The sequence below is a fragment of the Notothenia rossii genome, assembly GCF_949606895.1.
Source record: "Notothenia rossii genome assembly, chromosome: 3".
NCBI lineage: Eukaryota > Metazoa > Chordata > Actinopteri > Perciformes > Nototheniidae > Notothenia > Notothenia rossii.
In genome coordinates this window covers 37,206,567-37,233,905 of record NC_136901.1, presented here as the reverse complement: position 1 = coordinate 37,233,905, position 27,339 = coordinate 37,206,567, and the positions used below count along the sequence as shown (strand labels likewise).

General features: G+C 39.0%; 3 protein-coding genes across 9 annotated transcripts in view; 1 reads left to right on the top strand and 2 right to left on the bottom strand.

Moving 5' to 3' along the window:
* The first annotated feature begins 1,080 nt into the window (after positions 1-1,080).
* Positions 1,081-7,287, top strand: LOC307031907 (large ribosomal subunit protein mL48-like). Of its 2 annotated transcripts, XR_013806108.1 has the most exons (4): positions 1,081-3,574; positions 3,936-6,251; positions 6,325-6,414; positions 7,025-7,287. XR_013806108.1 is itself a non-coding variant. In XM_079669484.1 (3 exons), the coding sequence occupies exons 1-3, from the start codon at positions 6,186-6,188 to the stop codon at positions 7,100-7,102; spliced, it is 234 nt and encodes a 77-aa protein (XP_079525610.1). In that variant the 5' UTR covers positions 5,177-6,185; the 3' UTR covers positions 7,103-7,287. The 2 variants fall into 2 exon arrangements, 1 of the variants encoding a protein (XP_079525610.1); XM_079669484.1 differs by lacking the exon at positions 1,081-3,574 and having other exon boundaries at positions 5,177-6,251.
* A 1,329-nt stretch (positions 7,288-8,616) lies between these two features.
* Positions 8,617-18,735, bottom strand: LOC307031899 (sterile alpha motif domain-containing protein 9-like). 6 transcript variants are annotated; one of them, XM_079669472.1, is made up of 10 exons: positions 18,619-18,684; positions 13,886-16,579; positions 13,519-13,592; positions 13,362-13,426; positions 12,127-12,341; positions 11,790-12,040; positions 9,316-9,444; positions 9,064-9,184; positions 8,892-8,927; positions 8,617-8,738 (listed from the first exon to the last, which is right to left on the bottom strand). In XM_079669472.1, exons 1-9 carry the CDS (start codon positions 18,656-18,658, stop codon positions 8,896-8,898), a joined length of 3,621 nt encoding a protein of 1,206 aa, XP_079525598.1. In that variant the 5' UTR covers positions 18,659-18,684; the 3' UTR covers positions 8,617-8,738; positions 8,892-8,895. The 6 variants fall into 6 exon arrangements, 5 of the variants coding, with proteins under 5 accessions (XP_079525598.1, XP_079525601.1, XP_079525597.1 ...); XM_079669475.1 differs by having other exon boundaries at positions 8,623-8,927; positions 13,886-16,588; positions 18,619-18,735; XM_079669471.1 differs by having other exon boundaries at positions 8,623-8,927.
* Positions 18,736-19,589: 854 nt separating this feature from the next.
* Positions 19,590-27,339, bottom strand: part of pea15 (proliferation and apoptosis adaptor protein 15) — a 54,085-nt gene continuing 46,335 nt past the window's right edge. The window contains exon 4 of the mRNA XM_079672778.1: positions 19,590-27,011. Within this exon, the coding sequence (XP_079528904.1) occupies positions 26,947-27,011 (65 nt within the window). The 3' untranslated portion in view covers positions 19,590-26,946. The remainder of the gene's footprint in view (positions 27,012-27,339) is intronic.

Here is a 27,339-nt window from a genome sequence, read left to right as displayed (position 1 = left end):
CTAGTCAGGGAACAAGACGAACCGACCAAGACAGACAGACAACCCAGAACTTAAATACACACAAGACTCAATCACACAACAAGACACAGGTGAGGAGGGAGGAGAAAACACAGGGGCACCAGGTGAACATAATCAGACAATTAGACACACCAGGGAAACTAATGACAAGAGGAAAAACACAGGGAAAAGGACCAGACAATAACACAATGGAAAACATGACATGGAAAATAGCAAAAACACCCAAACCTACAAAACTATAAACGTGACATAACATGAGAATCGTGACAGATTACATCTAAAAATAGCCTCCATAGTCCACGTATGCACACACCTCAGAGCATCCCAGCCACAAGCGTTAATGTGAGTCAGAAATTAAGATTGTTCATTACAAACATTATGAGACATTGTTTAAACTCAAGCATGTCATTTGAATCAAGTTGGCACTTTTACCACAATGTGAACGCTTGCTTTTTTGTGTGAATGAAATGTAAACTGTATTCGTTAAGACGTGCAGCTCTAGAGAAATTAAAGTAGGTGTTTTAAAGAGCGTGTGCACTATTGTGAGACATAATGTTACTCACATTAAAGGTTATAAAGGAAATCATAAAAACATTGCTGCACAATTTTATACGACATTCAGCGAATTCCAAACATTGACACATGATCATTATCAACACGTGACTGTACAGCAGCCTTGTCACATACCTGCCACATACAGAGATAAACTCAGATGTTTATCAAAGTACAAGCATTTATTTTTCTCTGCTATCACCTCAATCCGCTACAACCCAAACTACTCTCACTCATGTAGTTGCTTCTTCACTTTACTTCAAACGTGCGTCCATTAAACATTCAACGACACCTACTTGAATAAAAATAGTAAATGAAACTATGGAGTCTCATGTGTTCAATGTTGAACAGAAACACTACACTATGAAACAAAATAGCATGAAAACATTGTGTAAAATATATAAAGAAATATACGTTTTTTATTCTAAAAGGCTCAACTTCATTAGGCCATTAATAGTTGTTACTTAACCATTCTTACATTTGGACAAATGTTAATTTGATTTCATTGAATATATTTATTCCACAAAGCCCATCGTTTTAAGCTAGCAAGCTCAACAAATGCTACCAACTTCAAACACTTAGCTTGTGTTAGCTTGAGCATGAACAACACCCTAGTAATTCCAATTAAAGCAACTAATGACAAAGAGATAATAACTAACCTTTTATTTGTTTAGCTCAACAAGCCTAGACATGCTAACTAGCTGCTAACTTGTTGTGTTCAAAATTCCACATAAGACAACAACTTCTAAGTTTAACTATTTATTATAAGAGAGCAAAAGATATATATTCACTTGGCCAAGGACTCGTCACGTCATAAAAATCACAGGCAGCAAAGCTGTTATCTGTAACCACTATTATTGTAAAGAGCACCAAACCTCGTGGGTCAATACATTTTATTACACAGGGCCTTGCCCATACATTTATGATTGACATAGCACGATCTTCCAATCAGCTTTCGGCCGGCCTGTGAAGCTCCCTCCATACTCTAGTCGCGCTATCCTACGTAATCTGTCTTTGCTAAAGTTTCTAAAAAGTGGAATCCTTCATTATACTGATTCCCAGTTATGCGGGGGCGTTGAGCACACACACGGCCAAGGCCAGAGCCTCAGTAATTCATTGTCTCTACACCTGGCTTTGCTACATTTATAATGCCAGCTAAAACTTTCTTCTATGACTCATATTTTACCGTCATAGCAACATCTCATGAGTACAATAAGCATATAATGTAATAATAAGAATCCCTCTTGTAATGTTATATAGAAATAGACTCCACACTAGCTAGGATAGTTTGCTAGCAGTATTAGCTTGTAGGCTAAGTGATCGCAGACTGTTTATGCTCATCTAGTTAGTAGTGTGCAGTCTACCAAATATATCTAAAAAGGTTAGTTTCAGTGTCTGCTGTTTCTTTTGTACAGCTTGTAAATTGTTAGTTGAATCACTTTACTTTGACGTTCTTTTTGCACAATCAGGAGTAAACTGGCTAAATTTGATAGCTGTGGTTGAGCTTGATCACACAGAAGTTGCTAAATTGATAATTGTACATATTGTATCCATGTAACAATTATTGTTATAATTAGGGCTCCATACTGTCTCAAGTGACTACTCATTTATCAGAAAGAAGTTGTCACTCTGGTTTTGTTGTATACCCACTGGGTAATTTTTGTGCAAGTACAATGAGTTAATACTTTCAAGAAATCTGGTAATGAAAACCACACTCTACTAAGTCAGCAGTCAGCACTTCTTAAACATTTCTATACACACCTGGTCGACATTTAAAGACAGTAACCTACTTATATGTCCCACTCTTGGTGCAATGTGCAAGTGACAACAGATCTTGTACGAACAAAATGGCAGATGATTTGGAAACTCTCGGAATAAAATCATTTCACAAGTAGTGACCACAACACATATGATGAAATACAACACAGCAAAACATAATATGTTCTGTTAGGGAATAATTTGCTTAGGTATTCAACCTTCGACACACACACACACACACACACACACACACACACACACACACACACACACACACACACACACACACACACACACACACACACACACACACACACACACACACACACACACACACACACACACACACACACACACTTTGGATAAGTGTTCACCTTATCCACATTGTAAATTGTTGCCTTCTTTAGAGTTATTAGTAATTCAAGATTAATTATTAAAGGGGACCCATGATGCAAAATACACACATTTTGATGTGTTTTATACATAAACATGTGTCCCCGGTGCGTCGGGGAACTCACGCAGCGTCAGAAAATAAAACCCTTCTGCTGCGTTCACACCGGACTCGATGCGAATATTCGCTTCGCATACCAATCACTCAAGTTTCACCACGGCTTGCAGTTTGTATTATCGCGTCATTCAAAACAAACATACCGTTGACAGCCACAACGATGATCTCTTCCATCTTTACAACTCTCTTCCATCTTCCCCCAAACATCGCATCGCGTCTGATGTAAACGCAGCATTACTCTTTTCCTCCTTCCCCAAATCTTTTAAAAACGGGGGTACAACGAGCGCATACAGATTAGCTGCCGATATGACGTCAAATAGGCTGCGGACCCACAGAGAGTTGCCATTAGAAACAATGCCTGACGTGTTTTGGACGTAATCTTGTCTTTGTTTACATTAGCAAGCCTCGCTAACACTCAGAGCTAACCTGTACTGTAGAGCACATGTGTTTAAAAAGCAGGAAATAAAAAAAGGAACTCTCCTTGTGATAAACCCGTAAGAGAAAAAGCATTTGAGCTCCATACTGTTTCAGAAATAATCCTTGATGTGGTTTGGAACAGGATGGCGTTTTACAGCAGAATTGTACTTTATCTCAGGTATAATTCTGATCAGGCATTAGCTCCGCCTCCCCTTTTTTCAAGCTAAGGACCCACAATCCGCATTTCTCTGACAGGGCTGCAAAAGAGGGGTATGAGCAGTATGTGGCATGGCTACAACGGTTGATCTGTTTTTTGTATAGGTATGGCACTACAATATATTTTTCCAATATAGCATGATAGGTCCACTTTAAATTAAATGGGGTACTGTGGTGACACCATATTGTGGACCATAATTCACCTTGCTTGTTGTGTTGCTACACGGACCCTTTAGTGGGAACACCTGTAGCGTTAGCTATTCAGTCCTGCTAGCTTGTCATGCAGAGCAGACGTGTATTACCTTCTGATACCTTAAGATACAATTAATACATAACTCGACTTGATAAGTTTGTTCACAACATTAGACCTTGTCCTCTAATCTCTACTAGAATAAGATACGTGTGTATGTTTGGGTGTTTTAACACTCCTGTGATGTACCTAATCTTGTTATCCTTTTCTTTACAGAGCTGGGAAGGTGGTGTATTGCTTGGATTCTGATCCGTGCAAGTCCAATTTTGACTGACTTTAGTTCTAATGTTAAGTTGAATTTGACTTCAACCCATAAGTATCTCTTTGAATTAACTCTAAATTTCACATGATGATGGATTAGTATTCCACATTTCTTCCACAAATTTGTTTTACATTTAGGCCGAAGGTAAAGAGAGACATTGATGACCTTGTGTCCCTTATTGTTAGTACGTGGTTCCATCTTGTCTATGGCCTTGGACAGTTTCACTTAAAGTCACCCAGTTCTGCCCTGCTCCAGTCCGGCTGAGTGCAGTGAACAACAAATGTATCAGTTTCCTGCATAATATATGTTTCTCACAATAGTTTTTTGTAAACTGCACACAGGTGATACTGAGTCTTCTCGATTAATAGATTATAAACTATACCATGCTTAAATAGACTCCTAAGTTATTATTTAATATGTAACCGTAAGAAAAGGGAGGGAAGAGTCAATTATATAATAATTTATTTCATATTGGGTAACTTATTTCTCAAACCCATGTTTTATGGAAGACATTTTTTATTTCTGATAAACTAATATTTTATCAAACGGTAAATATTGAATTAATACAACATTTAGAATCATTGAGAAGGGGTTATATCCACGGCTAGCTCACCTTTAACTTACAATATCATTTCTCTGCTATGGACTGATGAGTATATGATTCTTGCATGTTAAATGACTAACACAAACCTTCAAATTATGCATGTGTCAGGAAGGCTCCCAAAGCAATCCGAGGGGCCTATCCTATTTGTGTAATTAAATGATAATGTGTCATCGTTCAGAAAACATCCCTATCAAGTGTTAACCCAATAACTAGGACAGCTCTCAAGGCCAAGGGTCAGAGAGAAAGAGTCACACTCTCCGGGTGCAGAGAGCACCCCCAGCCACCTGCTGAGAGGGGGTTCTTCTCTTCATCTTTCTGCTGAGAGGGGGTTCTTCTCTTCACCTTTCTGCTGAGAGGGGGTTCTTCTCCTCCCCTTTCTGCTGAGAGGGGGTTCTTCTCCTCCCCTTTCTGCTGAGAGGGGGTTCTTCTCCTCCCCTTTCTGCTGAGAGGGGGTTCTTCTCCTCACCTTTCTGCTGAGAGGGGGTTCTTCTCCTCACCTTTCTGCTGAGAGGGGGTTCTTCTCCTCACCTTTCTGCTGACAGGGGGTTCTTTCTTCTCCTCACCTTTCTGCTGAGAGGGGGTTCTTCTCCTCACCTTTCTGCTGAGAGGGGGTTCTTCTCCTCACCTTTCTGCTGACAGGGGGTTCTTTCTTCTCCTCACCTTTCTGCTGAGAGGGGGTTCTTCTCCTCACCTTTCTGCTGAGAGGGGGTTCTTCTCCTCACCTTTCTGCTCGGTGAGCTCAAGCAGACAACCCTGCAGGATGAGCGAGGGCTTCAGAGGATTCTATAATACAAGGTTCCATGTTTCTTGGAGGAGCAGATGTCTTCCTAACCTCTCCTATCACGGGGGGGACACCATCGATGCATCACTAGGAATTGAAATATGGTGCTCTGATGAAGAAGAGTTTGAGCCAATCAGCACCTCAGTGCTAATCTACAGTATCAGGATGCCTTTACAGTGTTTCCCCTAGGTTTACTGCTTTGGGGGGGGGGTGCTGCCTGAGTGGGGGGTGGCATTGGGATATATATTTGTAAATCCTCTGGAGCAGAGAGAGGAGCTGTGGATTATTGATATTGGTTAATGCATCAGTGTTTCTTAGGGTCAAAAACACTAAACCCACAACTTAAAATGAAAGCGTTTAGTTCATGTTCAATGTGAAAAGTGACAGTAGTTATAGATTATTTGCAATTTGGTGCTATATATATATATATATATATAAAAAAATAAATAAATGTAAACACCTTGAATTTCAGGGGGTGCAAGGGGCTCTGTTGGCGGGGCGCAGCGCCCCTCGAAGACAATGGTAGGGGAAACAATGTTTTACACAAAAGACACTGTGTCATAAATAGAGGAGGAGAATGGTGTTGATTAATATATTTCAACCCAGTCTCACGGAATTTCGTGTTCTAGTCACGAAATTAATTGACCAATTTTTTTTTGCATTTTTATCGTGTCACACAGAACGATTTTAAAAGCAATGTATTTCTATTGGTAGTATATTTCGTGCCTGCACCATGTCTTTTTTGTCCCGTCTTGGAAGACCACGACGCAGCTACCACGCAGCTATGCTTTGCAAACCAAGACCACCGAAGTCTGGCAGATGCAGGAGCAAGGAACCAAGATGTCTGTGGACTCCTTCCTGAAGATTCACAACCGAGTCGTGCAGGTACAACTAACAAGTAATGCATGCCTCGTTTGTATTTTAAAATCTGACAATTGATCTGTGTTTGTCTTTTTAGTTAAGAAGTCTGAGCGCCACCATGTGTCCTATTTTCCTGGAGGTTCTTTTGAAGAAACAACCAGAAGGAGTGCAGCTCTCGGTGCAGGAGGTGAGTTAGTCAGATTATGCTGAAGCTATGCTGGGAATAATGCGGACATGAGACACATGTATATCTAAGTAGCTCTAGAAATGTCTTGATTTTCAGATTTTCCTAATTTCACTGTAGGCAAATTGACATTGTAGATCTTTTGGTTGTCGAAGATAAGAAACAAAGCCCAAACCATGATAAAACAGACTTAAACTCGTATTAAATAAAACCCCAGATTAAACACCTAATCATTATGCATACCCCTAACCAACACAAGTCTTCATTATGCAGTCAAACACATCTTATTTATGTTTTAAAACTTTATTAATCAAGAGTCATTTACAAACCTTTAAGGCACTTATTTTAGTCAATAACATTGAATGGTGCAAATACAGTATAGATCGAATAAAACAAACTGTTGGCATTTTACAATAAACAAAACAATCATTAACAGAGTAAGGGTCTACTCAAGTAACATAAATAAGGAGAAAGGTTTCTGGGAATGTTTTGCTTTTTGTAATGAAGTGACTTCCATCCATTGATGCAGGGCTTACCCTTCGGTCAGAGACAAACATCTGTCATAGACACCCGTTATCTCCCACTAATGATCTCTCTTCCTGTTTCCTCTCAGCACACAGAGGTAGATTACAAAACTCGCTTCAAGGGCCGTCCTGAACTCGAGGGTCTCCAGGCGAAGATCAGCCACTAGGACCCCAGACTCACTTTCTCCACTTTCACTTTCCTGACTCCTTAAACTGTTTCTCACTCACATGTTAGATCTTTAATTGTTTTTATTTATTTTGCATAAAAAAAGAACTGTACACATTCATGTTTGACTTTCTTTTGTGACAATTTGAAGACAATAAAACCAAGCCTATTTTTTACAATGCAAAACATTGTCATTTATGGCTCAAATTCAGTTTCTTTGTAACAGTTCAACGACATACAAAACTCTGGTACCACTTTACAATAAGACTATCCTTATAAAGGGTTTATAATTAGGTTATGAATTAGGTTGTAAACGCTTTATTAATCCTTAAGAGCCATTTGTAAACCAGTTCTAACATAGTTATAGTCATACATCAACACAGGCTCACTATTTGGCAAGATGACTAAGCCTTACTGTATATTGGCTACTTAGCGAGAATCAACTCAGTGAGCAACAGATACCAAGGATGCTGGCTGATGAAGGAGACGAAGTAAGCTAGGTAGCCAATATAAGACTTAGCAGTACAGATAAATGTGGGCTCACTATTTGACAAGCAACCGGTCACAGTTGCCCTGTTTATCTCATGTCTTATAAAAGCTTATTAATGATTTATAAAGTGTTCACAACCTAATTCATAAATTAATCACAAACCAATACTTTTGTATTACATACTATACTCTGTCGTTTTTTTATTTTTTCGGCATTAAAGAACCAAACCAACAAAAAAACCTTCAATCTCTTCATTGGTCATACAAACCTAACATTATATACATTAAGTCAAGCACGTTGTAATACAACATTAAAAGTCATATATTCTTTCTCTCATTTCTTTGATGAATTAATCTACTCTCAAAAGCTTTAGAACTGCGATAGATAAAAAAAAGTATTTCAACATTATAATCTGAGTTTTTTTAACTGGACATACATTCAAGGTTCAAGGCTTTTATTGGTCATACGAACATAGCTACAGTTTAGTTATGTCGATGAAAATCTCAGATTCACAGGCTCCTCCAAATAAAACAGAAAAAATAGTGCAAGTAAATACAAAAAAATAGTGAAATAGTTCAATAAGAGTCTGTATACAAGTGATTGGAATATGATATATTAGATAAATAATTTGTAAATGGCAGCCAGATGAATGTTATGGATGTTCTTTCAAAAGCATAAATATTGGGTTTACAATACATCACCTATTTGGCTGGAGTAAAATATTATTTCAAAGAAAGAAATTAAACATGGAAAGACAGATATAACAAAAACATATAAAACAAATAAAATAAGAGTTATGATTTTCACAAATCCACAAATAAATCATTAAAATATGTGATTTTTTAAAAGAGTTTAAGGATCAACATATCGTCACATTTGTCCTCTGAGTGCTGATGATATTAAACTGTTCCGTGGCACTGATTTCCACAACAGATGCTTCAATTGTCCATAACAATACGACCTTCTTTTACTTTCCCATACTTTATTCTGATCCCTGAAGCTCAGAAACAAGAGCCCCCCCCCCCCCCCCCCCCCACACTCTTCATCCCCCTCACATCGTAGGTCTGAGAGATCACGTTAATCCAGGAAAGGTTCTGTATCGATCACTCTTTTTATCAGAGCTGCCTGATGGCGATCCACGAAAATGCTGATGTGACGCAGGGGGAAGAAAGTAAGCAGAATGTCCAGTTATGTGTTAAATCCTTCATCAAGAAACTGAGAAAGTGATGAAGAGCAAGGTAGCGATAGTGTTTGAAGTCATCTGATATCCCTTATCAATCCAACGTCTTTCTCGTCTTACCTTGTTAATGCTCAGCGCTTTGATTTTGGTAGTCTCCTGAAACAAAATAAGTCACAATGCTGGTTGTTTTTTTTACTGTTTACATTTAATTCACAACACATTTGGTATTAGATTATGCATATTAAGCTAAAGATTACATTGTGGCTGCAAATCAATTGCAAAAAACTCTGACCTTTATGAATGGTACAGGTCCAGAGAATGTCTTTCCCACTTTGAAGCCTGAGGGTGAAGTCGCTGTCGGCGTTTCTGATCAACACCTCAAAGAAAAGGCTTTCATATCTGAGCTCTCGGGCCTGTGGAAAAAAAGGGGGTTGAAGACTTTTTATTGCTGTCATTATTTTCTATTTTAAGGATTTTTCCCTTGATATATTCTAAACGTTTAACCCTTTTTAAACAGTGAAATAAAAAAGTGATTGAGACATACGCTGGGTTGAATGATTGCATCCGCCTGGTCTGTTGTGAGGGACACATGTTCTCCCATTTGCATGGACTTGTCTGGACCAGGGTTTAGGATTAGTATTGACCCAGAAGACTTTGGATTTTCTTCCACTTCCTGTGAAGAAAAAAAAAAAAAAAGATATAACACAATCTTCAAAGTTACAATGCTGATTTCTCTATAGAGTGGTGCAGTGATGAGCCCTAAAACCCGGAAGTTGTGGTGGCTGTCCATTTCCAGCCGCCTCCTTGGGGATGTTTTCCCTTTGCCTGTTGTGTGGGCGTGGTGGCTGTCACTCTGGCTCCCGGCTCACCTGCTGCAATCAGCTGTTCACCCTCACACCTGATTCTCATCAGCCATCTACAACGGCATATCAGCAGAGGCTCCACAACCTGTCGGCGCCAGATCGTTGTTAAACCACAGTGGTAAACCTCCAGGCTACTCAGCATTATCAGCTACCTTATTTCTGGATGTTCTGACGCTAACGTGTTTTCTTCCTGTGCTCCAGGATCATTCTCTGACCGCCGTGTTGTCGTCACCAGCCTCCACTTCCTCGCCACTCCTGCCGGATTATCCTTCCCGCACCTTTTGTTCACTAATAAACCCTTTTTGAACACTCTGCCGTGTCCTGCGTTTGGGTCCTCTCAGATACCGTAATAGAAGTGAGTTAGCATTTTTACATCTTCCGGTTACCTCGTCTCAGTCAATGGTTTTTTTTAAACTAGTTTTTGGAAAATAGCTCGAAATAAGGTCTGTGGTTGACACAAATTTAACACTAGAACCGCCAACGGGTAAATTTTACCCGCAGCGGTTTTTTGATTGTATTTAACTTTTGTTCAATAACATATTAAAGTTTCCCAGTCCGTGACTTTTCCTGAAAGTGTGTTATGTAGCACCCTCTGTTGTTAACAATTGTCAATATGAAGTCAGATTGAAAAAATCGCCAACAAAAATGCCATTTATACCTATATCCGCCAGCGGGTAATATTTACCTCATAGAAAATGCAGCGTAAACATGACGTGTTGCTTTCGCCTTTTGTCTACTGCGGTTCCTTATAGATAGAGAGATAGATTGAGAGAGATAGATAGATAGATATATTGATAGATGGATAGAGAGAGAGAGAGAGATAGACAGATAGATAGTGTAACATCTTGGAGAATACAAGATCTTGGATGACTGAGCTCACGTTGAGGACGTAATGCATGTGTGCAGGTTACGTGCCAGTTGAATAAAGATGGACACTCGGAATGAGAGAAGTAGTCCGCGTCGTCTATTTATGTACACAATTATATGTTCATAGAACAGAACATTACAGATATATCGATAGAGAGATTTGTACCTAAACAAAACACAAGTCTAACACCAAGCGTTTAAATCAGCACTCTTAACGATATTTTATAGTTCATGCTATCTGCACAACCTATATCATATGAAAAGCTGAGAGTCCACAGATTCTATGGGTATAAGTTTCATCCCTGTGCGATCAAAACCCACTGTTCTGTATGATTAATAAAAGAACATTGTACCTTGAAAATCTATAGCGGGTACATTTTACCCGTTGGCGGTTTTAGGTATATAGCGACCTCTGGCGGAAGAGACGGATCACGTTTTGTTCTACGACATTAAATATATCAGCAGTGACCCCACTGGTGATTTCTGAAGAGTTGACGTGTCTGAAAAACGATGTTTGTTAACAAGTGGCTGAATAGGACTACAGAAGTTGTCGAGGACGTTGTAAATCATTACGCCGAAAACTTAAACACTCCCGCTAAGTATGTTTGTCCTGTTCTGATTGAAAGCAAGTACCTGCCTCCTGCAAACTGTTAAAACAAACGCTTCAACTCGTACCATTTAGAATCTTTATTTTTTAATATGGACCTTAAGTTGGCGTGACGTTGAAGTCGTGCGACCCTGCTGTACTCGGCTGTAGTTCATTTATAGCAGTGGTTCCCAACCTGATCGCAGGGGGCGTACCAGGCCTCAGATGATTTGAGGCGAAATATCATATCTAGATTATTTTTTTTTTTACATATAATTGTAATGCAATACATTGTCACTAAAAGCCTTGTCTCTACATTACAATATAATATAACAAATAATTGATTAATTAGTTTTAATAAAAATTCTAGTTAGTACTGTAGCTAATAAATGCATAAAAAGACAGAAATGTTTCTTCTGCCCGTAAAGTGTCCAAACCAGGCTTTTCTGGATGAGCACATTTTTAAAACAGTCATTGTCCATGCCGGTTTCAGTTGGATTATTTGTCACAGTTGCTCCGATCAGATCGGTCCCCTCCATTTTGTAGATTATTTACGACTTTTGAATCCACATAAACACATCGGCAAAATCCGGCTTACTTTGAGCATGTGTTACGTCAAAAAATACGTCATCACTGCACCACTCTATAGGTAATGGAGAAGTGAATGTGAAATGTCTTTGTTTGATTGAATGAGATAGTAACCTCTTGTAGAGCAGAATCGCGCGGCACCACATAAACATCCAACGTGAGGAACTCTTTGTTCGTCTTGTATATCAACACGTCATAGTAAAATGGGATTCCCGCCATCTTTCGGATCATGACCCCCCTTGGAGGGAACGTTGGCTGGAGAAACTTGATGTGGGACGATGTCACTTTAGCTACTTCTTCCACAACATCACAGCAGGGATCCACGTGAAGAACCGCAAACTGGCCAGAAAATGTAGAGTTTCGATCTACAAAGTACAACATAAATGAATGATGATGAAGTATATGCTGAATCAAACTGAATATAGTCCTTTCCCACAACATGAACACTCACCGATAAAGACCCTGTGTGGCAGATGCACTTCTTCTATCTGCCCAGATGTGACTGTGATGTCCATGAGGGGTCCTGCTGGCATGTAATCCTTGCAAACAGGACTCCTCATGTGTTCCTCCCATGAGAGGAACTTGTATTTGAAACTGACTTCTTCCTTACACACCCAGCGCAGGCCAGACACACTGCATTCATAGTTGCCTGCATCAGACTGGAGGCTATTTTTAGGGAAAAACATAGTAGATTTACTAGTTTAAAGGTCCCCTATTATACTGTTTTTCATCAATATAGTATAGGTCTCAGATATATAAAGAACATGTCTCTGAAGTGTTTGGCTCCAAACAGATCATTGCAGCATTACCCATAATCCCATCTGTTTCAGCCCTGTTTCCAAAGAGCTGATTCTCTGTCTGTTACTTTAGATGAAAATAAGGAGCCCCTCCCCACGCCCCTCTGAGAGAGATTTGGTTACAAAGAACTCAATGGTTCTCTAGGAGGAGATTCAGGTGATAAGGGGGGGGGGGGGGGGGGGGGGGGGTTACCTTGGTAGCTGATTGGCTAATGGTTTCACACAAGCCAAAACATCGTTATGACATCATAAAGGGGCCAAAATCTGATCAGCTCATTTTCAGACAGGTTTTTATATAAATGGATCAGGACAAAAAGAGAGATATTCTTTTTTCCTGAAACTTTCAGAATGTCTTTACACAGAGGGGACACATATTTATGTATAAAAGACGTGAAAAAGTGGATTTTGCATAATAGGTGACCTTTAAAACATTGCTGTACTTCCTTAAAGGAACCTCCAAAAACAACACATGTGTCGTCTTAGCTGTAGTAGTAGTTCTATTTATCAATACAGATTTGTTTTGGGTTTATTTGCCGAATGTTGGAGATATCAGCTTTATAAACATCTACCTTCTCTTGGATATAGTCAAATGTGATTGCTTGAAACAAGGTAAGGGGACTATCCTCGTGGGTAACCAGCTAATTATTTATAGAAAGAGACTTTGCTGCTGAGTTATTTCAAATGTACTTCTTTGTCACTTTCTATATCTAGTTCCATTACATTACAGAGCAAAGGAATATGTCTTTGGCTGATTTCTCTCACACCACAATTGATTAATAGCACTAAAAGTAAGAAGAAAGTGTATTTATGATTCGGGGGATTAACCCTTTTCCATCATGTGGGGTCAGTGCATTGTAATGTGTTACTGTACTGAAGAGGCAATCCTTACCTAAATGTTTGAACCTCATCCACTCTGTTAACTTCGGGTTTAAGTTTTGTCAAATCTGTGGCATCCTGTTTTCAGAAGGGAACATTTGTTATGAGCAGTCATGGTTGTTGGAAAAGCTATTTAAATGAATATAAATAAACAAATAAAGAAAACGTACCATTTCATCGCCACAAGCTCCAAACTTCAACAACCCACATTGTTTGGAGGAATCCATCTCTGAGAGTAGTTCTGCTACACAGCACAATGCAATATGATTTAATGAGTGTTGAACACCGCAATGACAATGACCTTTGTCACCAAAGAACACATGAAATATGAAGTGACCATGACTTTATCTGTATGAATGATGTAGAGTACATACAAGCAATGCAATTTGTCAATTTGTTACTGAATGATTCAAATGTTTCTCAGGATCATCCAAACTGTATTTTTTATTTCATGTTCGAATTATGGGAATTACACCTTGAACTATATTTAAAATGACCAGATAGATGTTCAGTTATGCTTGAATTATAGTATCTTACCCTTCGTGTCTGCAGTTTCAGTCTGGATGGCAAAGGCTACAGGACCTTTGATGGTGAATCCAAGGTAGAAGGAAACCTTGCGTTTTCTCCAGAGGCTGTTTCGGAGGTTTGCAACCACCTCGATCTCTTTCCCATCAACAGTTGCAAAGACTTTGTACTCTCGTATCTCCCCTTGAACTTTAAGAAGGCGTTTTTTGACCCATGGATCTTGGAAAATCTTCTCATCGCTCCAATCTTGCATTGTCTCCCAATCGCCCTGACGAGCCGACCCCTCTAGGACCTTTCTGTGAACTATCCTGTTCAGTTCTTGACCTTTTCCGATGAAAAACAGAGGGCGAAGGTACCTTGTACAAAAGTGTTTCGCATATGCTTGTTTATACAGGTCCTGCGTACGCTTAATCATTGCACTGAGGTCAAGGATGCATGTGTCTTCATTGTCTGTAGGCCAGTGCAAGAGAAGGGCTAACATATGGTCCTCAGGTTTATCCGTGAGGACCATTTCCTGTTTGAATGCAGTTAAATGTTTGCAATCAGACTCTGGTGCTCCCATATTTCTCAACATGATATGAGCGAAGATGTTGTTGACCCTAGCTGTGTCCGGATCTTTATGAAGACAGATTTCCTCCCACAATGCAGTTATTTCCTTTAGGTCTGATTCAGTGCATTCTCTGTCAAGAAATGAGAGGACTCCCGTAGTGGTGACAGCCTGTTTGAGTTTAAGCTTCTGGATCAGATCAGCGCCTTTTTCTTTCAAATGGCTGGATGTGGAGTCCCCAACATACTTCTTGTAGCAAGCCGAGGTTTCTCTTGAAATGTATTCTGGATCGTCTTTCCTTATCTCAGGCTTGGAGTAAGTCAGATATCCGTCAAGAAAAGCACATTTTTTCTCAACTCCATCTCTGAGTCTGTTTATGAGACCATTGAATCTTAAAAGTGAGTGATCTCCAAGAGATGGCAGGGCCGAGCCCAAAGACACCTTCTTCGTGAGAACTCCTCTCCAAGTTGGGTTCTGACGGACAAGTAGGTCATACACAAGATTGCAGACCTGCAGGAAACCAAACATCCCTCTGCTGTTAAAAAAACGTGAGTCATGGAAATAGCCATTTCTTTTCACGTTTGTCCCAACTTCATCTTCGGCAAGTCTTTCTTCGTCTTCGAAAGCTCGAATGGCCTTTAAGGCAAGAGCCAAAATGCCTTCTGGTTGGGCCAGTCGCCTCAGGTTCTTCAGACGGTTCTTATGGACTTGGCCAAGTGTATCAGCAACAACTGAGTTTTTGGGATCTCTATGTTTTGCCTCCTTTGCCCACATTTCTGCCTGATCGTAGTCTCTTAGTACTATGCAATGAAAACGAGCAAGTGCTTGTGGAAAAAACGGATTTCGATCAAACATATTTGTTGCCATCCCTAAAAGTGATATACACTGAGAGTTGTCCTCCTTTGTTTGAATATGTAGAATCAGTCGAGAAAATGAATCTATCTCCTCTTTCATCTCTGTAGGATGTATTGGGTTCTCTTCTCTTCCCTTTTCTTTTGGTCTTCTTTTGGTTAGCATGTATTTGATAAAAGCAGCCAAAGTTCGAGGGACTTTATTTCTGCACAAACATGTCAAGAGGTGTTTCGCTGTGTCACTTCTGGTCACACCTGCATCAGCCATCAATTCAGTACAACACTGTGCTATCAGAGGGTGGGCCATGCGGACTCTTTTTTCAGAACCACCTTGTTGGATAGTGATAATGAGATGGCTTAAGTCGTCCAGCATGTCTTCCAGTGATATGTCTCTATGGCTGTAGTTGGCATGTTCGAACACATCCAGGCACTGAGACTCAAGGAGATAAGAGTCTGGTACATATGCGTTCAGCAAGGAAAGGAAGGCAGCAAGGAGGGTTTTCTCTTGTATTCCTGTTTCTTTGATGGTTTGGAATGCGGAGCACGCCTCCCGGATGTAAGCCACGGAAAAATTGCTTTGCATTATGTTAAAGCCATGGAATCGTTTGCATTTATCACCGTACTGCCTGTTGAGCTCTGCCTTTTTGTCATTAAAGTTCTTCTTCTCTGAGTCAGAAAGCACTTCTTGAAGGAAGACATCATCACTCTTTAAATCTGCATCTTCTCTAATACAGCAGAGTAAAACCACCACAGGCATACGGGTGACTATCTTCTGATTAGCAATTGTCCTCATAATGCTTACTTGTAGATCTTCCAAAACTTGCACACCATTCACCAACAGCAGCACGGTCTTCTGGTCGCCTTGACTGCCTGCTGTGAAAAGGTGGACCACCTCCTCTGCAACCTTTGTGATGTCCGAGGTTGAGCCTGTTAAAACAGCACTCCTTAAAGTTTTCCTAAAGTCCCACAACACCTTCATGGCCAGTGTGGTCCCCCCACATCCTGGCTGGTGGAACAGTTTAACTGTTGATATTCCAGGGTGTTTTCTCAACTTGTGAATTTGCTTTTCAAGTTTATCGTATCCATCTCGTTTGATGAAAGGAGATCCGGTGCCATCTAACTCTGCCTGTTCACTGATGTGAAAGTTTAACCATTCGGGTGGGGCCCCTCTGTAAAAGTGTTCCTCCGTCTCCTCAAGTATTTCTGGATCGAAAGACTTTCCTTCAAACTGATTTGGATGGAGAACGTCCAACAGTGAGAGGGAGCGTGTGACAGTGGACAGGGGCGGTCCATTCGCCATCTTGGACTCTTAGTTTCCTGCAGCAACGGTATACAAACAGATTGTAAATCACCTTAACTGTGATTAAGTGTAAATAAATACACACACACACACACACACACACACACACACACACACACACACACACACACACACACACACACACACACACACACACACACACACACACACACACACACACACACACACACACACACACACACACACACACACACACACACACACACACACACACACACACACACACACACACAGAGGGATGGGTATCGTTACGGTTTTAACAGTACTACTACTTTTATCGATACCGCTTATCGATCCGGTCCTTTAACGGTAATTGTTCTTTTGAACAAATGTAATGGAAAATTAACTAAACAGATTGTGAACTAAATTAACATTGATTTTTATTTAAGTTAAATAAATAATATATCACATAAAAAGAAACAACAATGTTTTTAACAAATCATATTAAATAATGTAATGACAGAACTGTAAACAGAATTAACATTGCTTTTTATTTAAAAATAAATAAATAATATCTCACATCAAAAGAAACAGCACCAGGGTTGACTATTTTAGTCTCATTGTAGCTGAAACTTTAACAAAATAAATAACTCAGTTACCTCTAATCATTAACCCATGTTTTTGTATAATTTAGTTAACTCTTTGTGTTGCTGCTAGCATATCATACCTGACGTAGAAACGTTACTCGTTGATGGGGCTACAGAGCTACTCGAAAGACAGTCAAACCAGGTGCATTTCGCCGTCTGAATGTGGTGCACTTTTGCAAGATGTTTAGACAAATTGCTCATGTTACCGCCCTTAAATGCTAAATCAATTCTTATTGCACTTTTGGCAATGAGCATTGCCCCCCTCGAGACGGGTAAAGTTTAACCACACCTTGGAGCGCTTCCAGGCTTCCAGGCCCCGTTCCAGAACAAAATCACTCAGGGTGCATCTGAGATTAGAGAGGGGGCAGTGGTAAAGTGCTATTTGTGGGGGGTCCTCACCTCCTCTAGGGGGGTCCAGGGGCATGCTCCCCGGGGAAGATTTTTTATTTAAATATTGAAGTTAAAAGTATCAATCTGGTGCACTTTGAGAGCCAAATTAAGAGATCTATGAACAGCCAATCTCTGTTTTGAAACCATGAGCTGCAAAATGAGCGCCTTACCCCACTGTATAGGCGAGTTGGGTACTTTTTTAAATATACCTGGGCAGGCTGGGGTCCTCTGGCACTTGCGGGCCGCTGAGGGGTGGCGGTGTTTGGGGCTGCTCCGCCTCCGTGGGCGAGGCGGGCAAAGCTGACAGCAGACAATGTCATTTAACCACAATTACAATTTATTATATTTCAACTATATTCTTCTTCTTATTATTATTGTTATTATTACTACTATTATTATTATTATTATTATTATTATTATTATATATGTAATATGTAATTTTTTTCACTTTTCATTTTTTTCACCTTTTAATATTTATTTGTTTAATTTGTCAACTGAGGGCGCAATGCACCCTTATGCAACCCCGTAGAACCGGGCCTGCTTAATTCTCTCCACCATCTCCGCCGTGTGCGTGTGTGTGTGTTGCATGCAGCAGCCGTGTGTGTGTAAACTGCCCCGCCCCCTCTTACACAGACGGGGTGGAGAGATCTCTCGTCTGGTTTGGAACGATCAAAAATACATCATAGACGCATTTTGTAGTCTTATTGCATAAGAGAAACGGAGTTGGCGAAATTAAAACTGCAATATAATGTTTATGTAGCAATAATACATATGAAATCATTTTTTTAAATGTCCAGTAGTAGCTACTGATAAAAAGACCGATAACGTCGGAGCTTAACGGTACCACGGCCTTTACTAATTCATCCCGGGGCCCGTTTAATACCGGGGCTCGGTACCCATCCCTACATACATATATACATATATATTTTGAGTAGCATTTAAAACTTATGTGCCCAAGATGCTCCAAATGATGAAGTAAATTAATACATGTATACATACATTAACTAGTAAATGTTAAATGTACAAACGATATGAAATAATTGTTTTACCTTTCCCCATATGATCCAGATGTCTCTGAAGTGTGAACATACCGTGCCACCGGACCGGTGACTATGTAGGCTACTAGTCTTATGTAATGGAAGTTAAGGTAACAACATGACACACCCACAGGGTATGTGTGTGCGTGCCTGCGTGTGTGTGTGTGTGTGTGTGTGTGTGTGTGTGTGTGTGTGTGTGTGTGTGTGTGTGTGTGTGTGTGTGTGTGTGTGTGTGTGTGTGTGTCTGTGTGTGTGTGTGTGTGCGTGTGTGTGTTTGCAAACAAGCGCTGTAAAGATGTTACGTTGAGCCTTTTGTGGAGAAAAGGAAACCTAACATTGCAGTTTCCTTTTCTCCACAAACGAAACCTAACAATGCATCCTTTCTCTTACAAATTATTCATGGCTGTGACAATTTTAAACTGTCAATATTTTTCCAGAGCAGGATTAAATATTTGTTTCGGACTAAAGGCTTTGCACGGAAACTTTACAACAGTCATACAAGATTAGATTGCAAAATGGAGCTACAGTAATGTTTAACTACGTTTTGTAAATATTAATCTATGTGATGCGAGAAGAGCCCATCACAATTAATTAGGTTCCAACGTGACATCTTTAACATTGTTTAGTCCGACAACTTTTTGACAGGGTATTTATGGATATAATTATTAAATATATAATTAATTCATTTGAGAAGCTGGAACCATGTTATATGTACGTTTTTACCTGAAGCATGAAAAAAGATCAAAATACTTTCCTATTCCTTTTTTTAAATTTGCAAATTGATTAACCATTAAACAAGAGGAAAGAAAGAGGCCATATCTAAGCACTGAACAATTGTTTTAATAGTTTGAAAAGAGATTGTATTACTCATTTTGGATATCATGCTCTGTATGGGGCTGAAATCTCAACGTCATAATATGTCATAAAAAAATAAAAAAATTAACCTCTCGAACATCTTTGAAAGAAACGAACTTCACATGATATATTGGTTAGCAAATATATTTTAATATATAATATTTATATTCATTTTAGCACAATGACAAAATGGCATAATTTCAGTTCAGTCTCATTTAAATCATGACAAAAAGCCACACCTTTATATCTGTTTGAATAATACATCATATCATAATTTGTTGCAGTCTTTTGCAAAATCACACCTTTAAGTACTTCTTGCCCCATGAGAGGAAAAACTTTAGCAGAAGTTTCTAACAGCATTGAGCCTATGGCATCCAACGGGATTATGTTATGAGCTGTATGTAAACATGATGTAATGGCGCTCTTCACTGCATCGTTAAGAAGTGTCACATCCTCCAAACCCATCACTGAGAACTGGATAAGTTCATTGTCTTAAACCAAATTCAAATGTGTCGCATTGTCCAACAGCCGTAAACGTAGATTCATTATTTAAGAGCAATAAGTCTTGACTAACATGATGGATTGGATTGACTAACCTTTCACTTGCTACACCTTTTGAGAAAGAAGCACATCACAAAACAGGCAGAATATGAGAGAACACACACACAAAGCGCAACTCAAGAATTAAACGCAGCAACAACCTTAAATCAAAGATAATGTCTTTCTCTAACTTGTTTCTAACGCTATCAATATCCACTAACACAACAAAACTGTCAAAAGTAAAGTTTTGAGCTGAAAAACAAGAGGCGGGTGGGGGGGAGGGGGGGCGCATGAAGCACACTCTTCATGCAACGAAGGATCACTTCTTCAGGGCAGGGAAGGTTAGCAGTATGCAGGCTACTGTCCCACAGCTTCTGCCTCTCTGTTAGACTCCGGTACTGCACATTACTCACGAGACGTGAAAAATTGCTTCAAGTGAAACATCCGGGGCTTGAGCCCAAGTAGCCACCCCCTAGCACCGCCACTGACACCACAGTAAAGGTAATTAATTAAACCTCCAGTAACAAAGTTCAGATTAAATCTAAAAATAGCCTCCATTCCACGTACACACCTCAGAACATCCCAGCCACAAGCGTTAATGTGAGTCAGAAATTAAAATTGTTCACTACAAACATTATGAGACATTGTTTAAACTCAAGCATGTCATGATCTCAAGTCCATGCATCCCAGCAGCTTGCAACTGAATAAAGTTGGCACTTTTACCACAATGTGAACACTTGCTTTTTTTTGTGAATGAAATGTAAACTTTATTCCTTGAGATGTGCAGCTCTAGAGAAATGAAAGTAAGTGTTTTAAAGAGCGTGTGCACTATGTGAGACATAATGTGTGTCACACGCTTCCCGTGAAGGTTATAAAGGAAATCATAAAAACATTGCTGCACAACTTTATACGATATTCATCATAACATTGACACACCCTATGATCATTATCACCAGTTGACTGTAGGCCTACAGCAGCCTTGTGCACCACCTGCCACATTCAAAACAAAACTTACTAGAGGCAGAGATAAACTCAGATGTTTATCAAAGTACAAGCATTTATTTTTCTCTGCTATCACCTCAATCTGCTACAACCCAAACTACTCTCACTCATGTAGTTGCTTCTTCACTTTATAACGTCATACATGCGTCCATTAAACATTCAACGACACCCACTTGAATAAAAATAGCAAATGAAATTATGGAGCCTCATGTGTTCAATGTTGAACAGAAACAGAGTACATTATGAAACATTCTATAACACATAGTATAAAATATATAAAGAAATATACTTTTTTTATTCTAAAAGGCTCAACTTCATTAGGCCATTAATAGATGTTACTTAACCATTCTTACATTTGAACAAATGTTAATTTGATTTAAATATATTTTCTCCCGTAGTTTTAAGCTAGCAAGCTCAACAAATGCTACCAACTTTAACTAGTTAGCTTGTGTTAGCATTAGCAAAAACAACACCCTACTAATTAAAATTCAACCAACTAATAACAGAGACAATGACTAACCTTTTATTTGTTTAGCTCAACAAGCATAGACATGCTAACTAACTTCTAACTAGCTAGGATAGTTTGTTAGTAATATTAGCTTGTAGCTAAAGCGACCACAGACTGTGTTTATGCTCATCTAGTTAGCAGCATGTGAGCAGTCTTCTTTGAAAAAACCCAACATACGTATATAACTAAAAGGCTAGTTTCTGTCTCTGCTGTTTTTTTGGTTTTTTTACAGCTTGTTAATGTTTAATTGAATCAGAATTACTTTGACGTTATCTTTGCAAGATCAGGAGTAAACTGGCTAAATTTGATAGCAGTGGTTGAGCTTGTTTGCACAGAAGTTGTTAAATTGATAATTTAACATATTGTAGCTATACATTTGACAATTCATGTTATAATTAGGGCTCCATACTAACTCAAGTGACTGCTTATTTATCAGATAGGGGTTGCTACTCTGTTTTTTTTTGTATACCCACTGGGTAATTTTTGTGCAAGTACAATGAGTTAATACTTTCAAGAAATCTGGTAATTTATACCACACTCTACTAAGTCAGCAGTCATCATGTCTTAAACTTTCTATACGCACCTAGTCGACACTTAAGGACAGTAACCTACTTATATTTCCCGCTCTTGGTGCAATGTGCAAGTGACAACAGATCTTGTATGAACAAAATGGCCGATTATGACTTTGTGACTGCTTTTATATTTTGTCATGATTTGGAAACTCTCTGAATAAAATCATTTTACAAGCAGTGACCACAACACATCTGATCAAATACAACACAGTAAAACATAATATGTTACATAGCACAAAATACAATTAAATGAATGTCAATTTCTTTTTTTAAATCATCACCCAAAGCCGAAACAGCAAAACATGAATGAGCAGAATAACATGAATTATAAAAGTGTTGATGCATGGTCTGCTTAACGTTAGATAAGCAACAGGTTTTTCTCCCCTTGATTTGTTTCCAGTTATTTAAACTAAATCAGTATACGTAAAACAACAATATATAGGCATTAAATAAATTAATCAAGTTCAAAACAAACACAGTGATATATTCAAAATGCATATATTTACAACCAAATAAAATGAAAAAACTAAACCTCGTCTTTTAGGGTGAATGATGTTGGAATTAATTTTAATTGACGGTTAGCTGAATACCTTCAAAGCAATATTTACCTCTTGATTTCCTACATAAATGTATTGGCTATTATCAGGTATTCACCATTAATACATTTCTTTTAGTATGTTTATACTTTTGCAGCATTTACTAAGTTGATATGTACTTGGTACTTGAAAATCCAAATTTGACATAATCTGTGACTGACATGTTTATAATATGTGCCAATTGGCTACCAAAGAAAATTGTGAGCATTGCCAAACACTTAATGAAGTCACAGGGGCTGTGCCATAGTGACATTAATACTGGTTGACGTTTGAGGAGTAGGAAACAGGAAGTGGATGTTGAACATAAAAAAATGGGGGAGGGTGCGGCACAGCCATGTTTCTATGCTCAATACACTTTGGTTTTATTAATCCAGTGACTACACCTCTCACCAGAAGCCTCTAGAGAGCATCACACAGTTTTTTTTTCTTTTCTGATGTGTACAAATATTGCATGGACACACCACTGACAAACTACCACTAAATTATTAACATGAATCCGTTGCCTACTGAGATTCTGAGAGAGAGAGAACAAAACAAGTCAAAGTCACTTGGTCACATACATCGAAATTCTCAAGTTGCTGTTCAAAAAGCACTTCAAATAAAAAGAAGAAGAATAAAGTAAAAGAAAATCGCCCAAATCCAACCCTGCTAAGATTTTGTACACTACTGGAAACACGTGCTAAGATCTGGAAAGAAAAACCTGCCTTGTGGTTTGTAAAGTCACCAAAGCGGAGTGGCAATTTAACATTTGCTGCCAATAATCACATCCATTAAATCTGGAAAAGACCATTACCCACAGGTCATAGCAGTAAGTACAACTGCCTCCCTTTGCCCGAAAAACTGTCTCCGTGAAATGCAGCGATCACACTTTGTGTTCACTGGGATCGAGCTAAAAGGGAAGGAGCTACCGCTTCACTTCGGGTCAGGTCGAGCGTGGGCTAGTCCGGACGCTGAAGGGAAAAATCCACCCTAGAAATACTCAAAACACGGTCATAAATGTGTGTAAATCAGTGCATATACCGGGGTATAATTAAGTGTTGACTACAAGTTGTAGTTGGTTTCAAATGGTGGCGCTTGGCCAATTAATTTCTCCCTCTCTGTGCAAAACTACAAAAACACAGTTTGAAGAAGCTTGTTCTCTTTGATTCTTAAAGGATAAGTAATAAAGAAAAATATACTTGAAATAAAACTAAAGTATTACAAAACTCAGATGTGGCTTTCCCGATAATTAGGACTAAAAGTAAGCCAATAAAGTTTAAGCTTAATGCTAACGTTTTTAGGCTAATTGGCCAAAAGACATAGTTACATCTTGGGGTCATAAACTCAAGTACTGGACAACAAAAAAAACCTGTTGGCTCTAGATGAAAAGTCAGAAGATCACGAAAGGCATCAGGATTTATCCTAAGGCGGACCATGAATGCTTGTACCAGATTTCATGGCAGTCCATCAAATATTTGTTTTACATCTCATCACTAAATTGGCGGACCAACACTGCATTATGGGCCCGGTTCAATCGAACGTACAGCATACAGAGTTTGAGTATTTCAGTGTGGACCGTCCCTTTAACAGTAGAATAAAAGGCTTAATCTGGCCTAGATTAACTGTAAACTATTAAACCTGCAGCTGCAAGCATTAGAGGACTTTTGAATGTTACTGTGTGACTTTGCTTGCAAAAGGGTCAAGTTGTACAGTATGGTTGGTCTAACAAGTGTTTCCCCCCTAGTTTTTAACACGTTCCTGAACTGCAAACTTTCCGTCATGCAGTTTCAATAACTTCTTATCTGGATTACGTGATTTGTTGAGAGGATACATTACAGTGCAGATTTTTCCCTACAGACGAAAATGCATAGGATAGAAATCAGTCCAACACTACAGTATACGGCGAGCAATACAAAAGAAGAAGAAAATAACAGATCACGTGAACTGTGATCGAAATAAAAGTCTTGGTCATTGGCACTGGGGTTGGAGTGGAGCGGTGAGGAGAAGGAAGGAGGGCCGGGAGAAATTACTAGTCAAACACTGATAGATTAAACGTTATCTGTTTTTTTTTTTTTTATCCTATAGCTGTGATAGCAATAAAAACGGGGGCAGAAATAAACCCAAAGTCATTCTCGACACTCTGAAGTCCTTAGCTAATTTCAGAATAAAAGTGCCCTCTTTAAAAGTCAGAGCTGATTTTTGAATAACTTGACGTGTGCCCACCATCCTTACACACACACACACACACACACACACAATCTCTCACACACACACAATCTCTCACAGTTGTGTAACATTTCGGGGTGAACACAAAGTCCGCTAAGGCTTCAACGCGGGGAGAAAAAGAGACACAGTGTTCGAGAGAGCAGTTTTTATAGTGACGTTTCAACAGTCTTGCTAGCTATTGTGATGGTGCGTGGCGGGTTATGAGTCGTCACAATCTGCTATATGTACAGTTTATCACATGCCATGTTTGCTTTCTGTCATTTCCTCCCTTTCTTCACCTTGATCCGCCCCTTGTTTTTTTTTTACTTCTAGAGACCTTACTTCTCCTACAATGAAATCTGTGCAACGAATACAATGGCAACAAAGGGGGGAAATCAAATGTGCCACGCAACACAACGTTTACACACAGCAAATATAATATGATCTCTCAAAATATACTTTTGTATTCTCTAAAGTAGAAGTGCTTGCTAAGTGTTTTTCATCTCAATTTGTCAAGGAGACACGCTAAGTAGTTTCAGATTAGACAAAATGAAGGTGAGTGAAACTGACAGTGGACATTTGAGTGTCTTCTATGAAACACACACTGCAGGGTCAATATATTGTTTCTGATATATTTCCTCTGATATATTATTTGTATATATACAGCTCATACAACAGACCTTCATGCTAACTGTTTCCCCTTTGATGAAAAGAGAATTTATGTGTTGAAATAATTGCTATAACTATCTCTATATTTTTCTAAATAACTCTTGCTCTGATTATAAGCTAAAGGCAAATATTGGCTTTTCTATGCAAATCAACTTTAAATATCTTCTAAAATATAAGAATTCTTTCCGCTTTTGAAACACGATATAATAATCTATGTAAGAGTAAAGGGAGTGCATACAGAACTGTCATTTAAGTTTTATATTATGAACACAGTGAACGCATGTCAATGTGGCCAAAGGAGGTCAAAATATGTAATTGTTTTTATTGTAATGAACTATAATGGGCTTTAAAGGAATAGCTCCACATTTGGGAAACCTTTGATTTGCCCTTATGGCAAGTTAGATGAAAGCTCCATACCAATCATGTGTGAATGTGGAAGTTACATTATTACTCAAGTCTAAAAAAAAAGAGAATAATAGTCTTTTCGAAAATATTGAATTAACCCTTTCACATTAAAAACACCAATGAAATATCAACGCAGCATAGATGTGAGATTAAGGTGTTGTGTTTTCTATTAAGTATTAACTCAAGCTGCAGTTTTATTTCTAAAATCCTTTTTATTTTGTACATTTACGTGTTTTAGTTTCTCCAGAAAGTACTTTTATATCCGTCATTTGTACCATTTTCTCCATTCTGCATATTTAAAATTGAATTAAAAGAGCTCTGCTGGATTATGTTAGTCGTAGTTATGTATCGCTGTATATAAAATAAGAACAAATCTTATTTATTTTTATGGTGAGCCTCTTTGAAGGCAGGGTTTGTAGATTTTGGGTGGATGTCTAAACTATAACGACCTGGAGACACAAACACAGACACAGCATTATAGATTGAACAGTGTGTACAGATACACTCATTCTGAACTGACCCACTCAGTGTTTGAATAGAGGCTCGACTTTGACACACACACACACACACACACACACACACACACACACACACACACACACACACACACACACACACACACACACACACACACACACACACACACACACACACACACACACACACACACACACACACACACACACACACACACACACACACACACACACACACACACACACACACACAGCCTCCAGATTTCTTCTTCTTCTAATGTCTCTTTTTCTGCAGCTTCCCGTCAGCTCGGGAGATGGCGGCCTCGCTACCATCTGATTGGTTGCGGGGTCGGAGGTGGTTGTGAGTCATGTGTTAGTACAAGGATGGGACGTGGATGGATGTGTGTTTGTGTGTGAGGGGGGGGCGATTTGGGGCGAGCGATGGGGGTTTGGTCAGATTCGGTTGGTCGGTTGATTGGAGTGCCAGAAGTGAAGAAATCAAGTTGCAAAGATCAGGGCTGAGGGGCGGGGCCTCACACTTTTTTAGGGGGAGGGGCCAACTTGATGATCTCATCTTCAGAGGGCTGGCGGATGATGTCTTTTTGGGGAGGGGTTGGAAAAAGAGGGTAGAGAAAGAGAAATCATAAGAAACATTTTCTCCAAACACAGAAATGTATAGAAAAAAAGTCATTACATCATATTCAGTATCACAAGCAGAGCTGGATAATAAACGGTTGCTTTATGTACAAAGTAAACCCAATTAATAAAAATAATAAAACAAAGAAAGTAGTTTAAATGTTAACTTTTGTAATAGTTATACTAACTTGGATATTATGAGATCCTTTGACATGTTTTTAGTATTTGAGTTCATTTCACTAATGTATATAGCACTTTTCTAGTCGCTTTATAAAACAATTCACAAAACA

Bases quoted from the DNA above. Each gene is read 5' to 3' on its own strand.
- LOC307031907 (XM_079669484.1), top strand. From the start codon at position 6,186: ATGCAGGAGCAAGGAACCAAGATGTCTGTGGACTCCTTCCTGAAGATT. The intron at 6,252-6,324 runs GTACAACTAACA...TTGTCTTTTTAG, and splicing joins TTCACAACCGAGTCGTGCAG to TTAAGAAGTCTGAGCGCCAC. The intron at 6,415-7,024 runs GTGAGTTAGTCA...GTTTCCTCTCAG, and splicing joins TGCAGCTCTCGGTGCAGGAG to CACACAGAGGTAGATTACAA.
- LOC307031899 (XM_079669472.1), bottom strand. From the start codon at position 18,658: ATGTTCACACTTCAGAGACATCTGGATCATATGGGGAAAG. The intron at 13,593-13,885 runs GTAAGATACTAT...TGTGCTGTGTAG, and splicing joins TGAAACTGCAGACACGAAGG to CAGAACTACTCTCAGAGATG. The intron at 12,041-12,126 runs GTGAGTGTTCAT...TGTACTTTGTAG, and splicing joins GCCACACAGGGTCTTTATCG to ATCGAAACTCTACATTTTCT.